This window comes from Thamnophis elegans, unplaced genomic scaffold (genome assembly GCF_009769535.1).
Source record: "Thamnophis elegans isolate rThaEle1 unplaced genomic scaffold, rThaEle1.pri scaffold_286_arrow_ctg1, whole genome shotgun sequence".
Lineage (NCBI taxonomy): Eukaryota > Metazoa > Chordata > Lepidosauria > Squamata > Colubridae > Thamnophis > Thamnophis elegans.
In genome coordinates, this window is record NW_022473756.1 from 145 (window position 1) to 6,140 (window position 5,996).

The 5,996-nt window shown below is 49.1% G+C and overlaps 2 protein-coding genes across 2 annotated transcripts; both read left to right on the plus strand.

Moving 5' to 3' along the window:
- Positions 1-510: 510 nt before the first annotated feature.
- Positions 511-1,665, plus strand: LOC116523432 (actin-related protein T2-like). The gene has a single exon (XM_032238546.1). It carries the CDS (start codon positions 511-513, stop codon positions 1,663-1,665), a length of 1,155 nt encoding a protein of 384 aa, XP_032094437.1.
- Positions 1,666-3,559: 1,894 nt separating this feature from the next.
- On the plus strand, positions 3,560-4,769 carry LOC116523433 (actin-85C-like). The gene has a single exon (XM_032238548.1). It carries the CDS (start codon positions 3,560-3,562, stop codon positions 4,670-4,672), a length of 1,113 nt encoding a protein of 370 aa, XP_032094439.1. The 3' UTR covers positions 4,673-4,769.
- Positions 4,770-5,996: the final 1,227 nt, after the last annotated feature.

Here is a 5,996-nt window from a genome sequence, read left to right on the forward strand (position 1 = left end):
TTATTTTGCATTTGTGGAAGAGTTCATTTTAAATATCTGAAGACCATTTCTGGTCAAGATAGTGGATCCTGTCTAGGAGAAAAGGCAAAACCATCTTTTTCTCTTCATCAAAGTAGCTTTGAACTTTCTGGTCCCATCCTAAATACCTGAAGACCATTTCCGGTCAAGATAGTAGATCTTGACTAAGAGAAGACTTGAAACCATCTTTGTCTCTTCATCAAAGTAGCTTTGAAAGGCCTCTTGAACTTTCTGGTCTCCTAGAGACAACTCAACAATGGTTAGACAGGACCTCATTCATTGTGAAGTCGTGGCTATGGACTATTTTTTTCCAATTTTTCTCAAATGGGAAGAGAGGCCGTGGGTTTTTGCCATTGTCGTCGTTTTCAGGCTGATAGAGCACTGAGGAAACCGCAAGTGTTTTTATTCCCCGGGACCACTCAAAACACACGTCTCGGAGTCTCCGACACCATGCCTATCGTCAGTTGCTGAACAGGTTGATGTTCTCCTGAAATGGGCCGAGAAGGTTTCGCGTCGAAGGCTCGGCTCTCCCACTCCCACGCTGTCATCATTGACAATGGCTCCGGACTTTGCAAATCGGGGATTTCTGGAGAAATTAGCCCAAGGCACGTCATGCCCACTGTCCTCGGTTACCCCAGAAGCAAGCTGCCACATTCCAAGGCTAAACAGAAGGAATGCTACGTGGGATTTGAAGCCCAGCATAGACAAGATAGCCTCTCGTTGGCCTACCCCATGGAAGCGGGCGTCATCACTTGCTGGGATGAGATGGAGACCATCTGGAAGTACATCTACGACAAAGGGTTGGGGGTGAAGGCCTTCGAGAGACCTCTGCTGATGACAGAATCCCCCTTGAATCCCAAAGAAGACCGAGCCAAGCTCACCCAGGTGATGTTTGAATGCTTTAAGGTTCCGTCTTTCTATCTCTCCATCCAGGCCATCCTCTCCCTCTACGCCTCTGCCCGTTTCACGGGGGTCGTCATTGATTGCGGGTTTGGGATCAGCCACGCCGTCCCCGTCTACGAGGGGTACTGTCTTCCCCACGCAGTGTCCAAGCTGGGCCTCGGGGGCCGCAACGTCACGCAATTCCTGAGGGAACTTCTCCTGGAAAACAGGCAATACTTCTGGAACTTTCCGGAAGCCAACACTGTGGTGGACAACATCAAAGTCAAGTTATGTTTTGTGGCCTTGGACGCCCGCCACCGAGACAGCAAGCACTCCGAAGAGCTCCCCAAAGAGTACAAGCTTCCCGACGGCAACAGGATCAAAATTGGGGACCCCCTCTACCTGGCCCCCGAGATCCTATTCACCCCAAGCAACATCGACCACAAGGGACATGGTCTACCCAGGCTTGTGGCCCACAGCATCAAGAAGTGTGACCCCAGCATCCGTAAGGTCCTGTATTCCAACGTGCTAATCTCGGGAGGGTCTTCCCTCTTCCCAGGTTTGGACGAGCGGATGTTCAAAGGCTTGGAAGGGGAAGCCCCCCAAGGTGTCCCCATTAAGGTCATCGCTCCCCCAGACCGATGGTTCTCGGCATGGATCGGGGCGTCGATCATCACCTCCTTGAGCACCTTCAAACAGATGTGGGTGACGGCTGCCGATTACCGAGAATACGGGCCAAATATTGTCCACCGACGGTGTTACTGAGGACGGGGAAACCTCTCCTCGTTTGGCTATAAAAGCGGAAAACGATTAAAAGACAAAAATTGCAAGCGTTCACCTTTTCCCCAAAAGGTTAAATAAATAATTGATTTAAAGGCACGAGAAACTATGTGGATTTAATGTACTTCCTGCTTAGTAGTCCAGTAATGGTGTCCTATTTTCTTCACCACCGGTTCGGTAGCGGGAGCGCGCCCGCATATCTGTGCATGCGCAGAACCTCCTGGGTTTGAGGTCAGCCACGCCTTCCCCGTGTACGAGGGGTACTGTCTTCCCCATGTTCTGTCTGGGTGGGTGAGTGGAGCCTTGCGCCACCGCCACTACTGGTTCGCCCCCCCCCCCCCAAACTGGCACGAACCGGCAAAATATCACCTCTGAGGTAGTCCTTGACTTAGAACAGTTCACTTAGCGACCTTTCGAAAATGTGACCATTTAGGACCCTTTCCCCACACTTACGACCGTTGCAACATCCCCGGGGTGGCGTGAACAAAATGCAGATGCTTATGACAGCTGCAGTTTCCCGAGGGAATTCTATTCACCCCCCCAAGTGACTAACTTGAGAACTGCACGGATTCATTCGAACAACCGTGGCAAGAAAGTTCGTCAGGTGAGGCAAACACGCACCTAGCCACCATCTCACTCAGCGACAGAAACGTACGACCTCCGTTGTGGTCGTATGCCGAGAACAGTCTGTAATTTGTTTTTTTTTTTTCACCTTCCCAATATAGAAATGCAAGTGTGAAGGTTGTCTCACCTTGGCGTTCCCTTATTATTGCATTCACACCGGGTGCTAAACTCCCTGAGCTAAACCTCGGTTGAATCTTTTCAGTGTTGCGGCTGAGAGTCCCGTGTGAACGTTGGCGTAGTTTAAGGTCCCTTGTTCCGTGCAAGCTTAATTCAACCATCATTGTGGGTCAAACGAGCCAAGGAGGCTTACCTACCGAAAACATGGTTTATGAACTGGAAAGTAAATCTCTTGGCTGGACTACTGCGATTGGCCTTCTCATTGAGCGGCCCTTGAAGATACCGTAGGCCACTTGCTGACCATCAAGGTGTGGTGATCCTCTATAGAACCGTCTACACTTGGTCAGCAGTCATTGTAACAGTCTAACGGAGTTGGAAGGGGACCTTGGAGGTCTTCTAGTCCATCCCCCTCTGCTCAAACATTTGGGACAGATGGTTTCTTCTACTTTTGGACTGTCTTCCTGTAGCAGCAACTCACTTCTCCACTCTTCCTGTTACTGACTATAGTACTGTTCCTATTACTGATTTTTCCCTCCGATCGCTATCTCAGGTGTCTGTCTCAGTTGTCAATCCAGAGGTTCACCTAGGTGGGCCCCCAAACGAGGCCCACCTTAGCACTTCCATTGTTCTCTTTGATGTCATTGTACTTGCCGGATGACAACGTCAACTTGGTCTCCATTGGCTGACCACTGAAGATCAAACTGGAAGCTTCTTAAACCTCTGCAAAAAATTGAACCGAGAAGACCACGCAGTCCAGCTTTAACACCACAGAGGCGCCACTGTGAATAAATTGAAACCGGGGATCTGAGAAGCATCATGGTGTCCTACATCCTTGGCCATCTGAAACCTCTTTCGTTGATCCTGGTTCACAAAGATAACCAGTAATAACAATAATCTCTGAACATCCATGGTGGACGCTCCCAATCACTCCATCACTCCAAGACAAGTCCTGGTTATTCAGAGAAGACCTTGTTCCCAGAAATATATGTCGCCTGTACATCATAGAAGAAGCCAGTTTTGAAAAAGGGAGAAACCCGTTTGTGAGATCTAAGGATCTAGAACCTAGACGGACCCAATGTTCTGTGTCCTATGAGAGCGAGGAAAAGAGCCGTTGCAAATTCAGCTCTTCGGATCGAAGATGTCTCAGTCGAGAAGCGCTGTCATTATTGACAATGGGTCAGGAATCTGCAAAGCGGGTTTTTCCGGGGAGGAGGCTCCCAGGGCCATGGTGGCAACAGTTGTTGGCTACCCAAAGACCCGGGCGATCATGTTTGGCCCCGTTCAGAGGACCTGTTACGTAGGCAAGGAAGCCCAAGCCAAAAGAGGGATCTTATCTTTTAAATACCCGGTGGAACATGGAATCGTGACCTCTTGGGATGACATGGAGAAGATCTGGAGATACATCTACAGGCATGGACTCAAGGCAAGAGCCAAGGAGAGGCCGGTGTTGTTGACCGAAGCACCCATGAACCCAAAAGCCAACCGAGAGAAGATGACAGAGATCATGTTTGAGCATTTTCAAGTGCCGGCTATGTTTGTAGGCCTTCAAGCTTTGATGGCCTTGTACGCTTCTGCCCGTACCACCGGTTTGGTTTTAGATAGCGGTGCCGGAGTCACGTTGACTGTCCCCATCTACAAAGGCCACTGCCTGCTCCACGCCATCTCCAGGATGAACTTCGCGGGACGGGACGTCACCCGATATCTCGCGACCCTCCTGCTGGAGAGCGGCCACAATTTCCTCAGCTCCGCCGAGAAGGAGATTGTGAAGAACATCAAGGAGAACCTGTGCTATGTGGCTCTGGATTCGGGACACCCGAAAGGCAAAGCATCCGTCCGCGAATACACCCTCCCTGATGGCACGCCTGTCGAGATCGGGGACCAGCTCTTCCGAGCTCCTGAAGCCCTGTTCAACCCAACGGATGCGGGAGTTGCGGCGCCGGGAATCCACCAAATGATCGCCGAGAGCATCTCCAAATGCGAAGGAAGCATCCGCCAGGATCTCTGGAGAAGCCTCATCGTAGCGGGAGGATCTACCCTCTTCCCTGGTCTTAGCGAACGTCTTCTCAAAGAGCTAAGAAGTCTAGGCCCTCGCGGCCTGCCGACCAATCTGGAAGCCCCAGCAAACCGGATACATTCTGTCTGGATTGGCGCGTCGGTGCTCACCAGCCTGCCTTCGTTTCAGAACATGTGGGTCACCCAGGAAGAATACAGAGAGGTTGGCTCCACGGTGCTGCAGAAGAAGTGCTTCTGAGAAAGAATAAACGGGCCAGTTATGAAAGCCCCTTCCCCCCTCATCCCACCCTCCAAAACAAAATTTGATTGGAAGTGCTGGCGAGGGGCTAGTAAACCTTTCCAAAAAGAAAGCCGTGCCACGTGTTTTTTGGAGCGCGGCAACCAAAGTTCCCGTACTGGGGGGGGGGGCAAAGAAAGAGGCCTTGTGAGCTGTACTTTGAGGACCCCTGAAGTTGTTTTGTATATTTTGAGTGAGGGGGAGAGTTGATGTCAGTAAGAGCAGGAAGCTGTTAGTTTGCTGGATGTTCCGTGCTGGAGAAACCATGAGAAATGTTTATGTCCAGGCCCGTACACTTTTTGCCACTTGCCATAAACAGCAATAGCCCCTTAGACTTATATACCACTTCACGGTGCTTTTACATCCCTCTCTAAGTGGTTTACAGAATCAGCCCCTTGCCCACAACAATCTGGGTCCTCATTTCACCCACCTCGGAAGAACGGAAGGAAGGCTGAGTCAACCTTGAGCTTGGTGAGATTCAAACTGCCAAATTGCAGGCAGCCGGCAGTCAGGAGAAATAGCCTGCAGTACTGCACTCTAACCACTGCGCTGCCACGGCTCAAATAGGCAGAAAACACACAAAAATAAACCAGAATTGGCAGGTGGGTGGTTGAGATGATCTAAGATAGATAAATAGGTAGGTAGGTAGATGATAGCTAAATAGCTAGCTAGATAGCTAGATAGCTAGATAGCTAGATAGCTAGATAGCTAGATAGCTAGATAGCTAGATAGATAGATAGATAGATAGATAGATAGATAGATAGATAGATAGATAGATAGATCTAGAAAGAAAGAAAGAAAGAAAGAAAAAGAAAGAAAGAAAGAAAGAAAGAAAGATAGATAGATAGATAGATAGATAGATAGATAGATAGATAGATAGATAGATAGATAGATAGATAGATCTAGAAAGATAGTTGATAGAGGCGGGATGGAGAGAGAGAAGGAGGGAAGAAAAAAGGAAGGAAGATGAAGGGAAGGAAGGAACATGAAGGGAAGGAAGAAAATGAGAGAGAAGGAAGGGAGGGAGGGAAGGAAGTTGAAGGGAGGGAAGGAAAATGAAAGGGAAGAAAGGACAAAGGAAGGAAGGACAAAGAAGTAAGGAAAAATGAATGGTAAGGAAGGAAGGATAAAAGAAAGGGAAGGAGAAGAAGGAAGGAAAAATGAAAAGGAAGGAAGGAGGAAGGAAGGAAGATAAGAACGGGAAAAGGGGGAAGGAAGGAAGATGAAGGGAGGGAAGGAAAAGTAATGGAAGGACAAAGAAGTAAGGAAAAATGAATGGGAATGA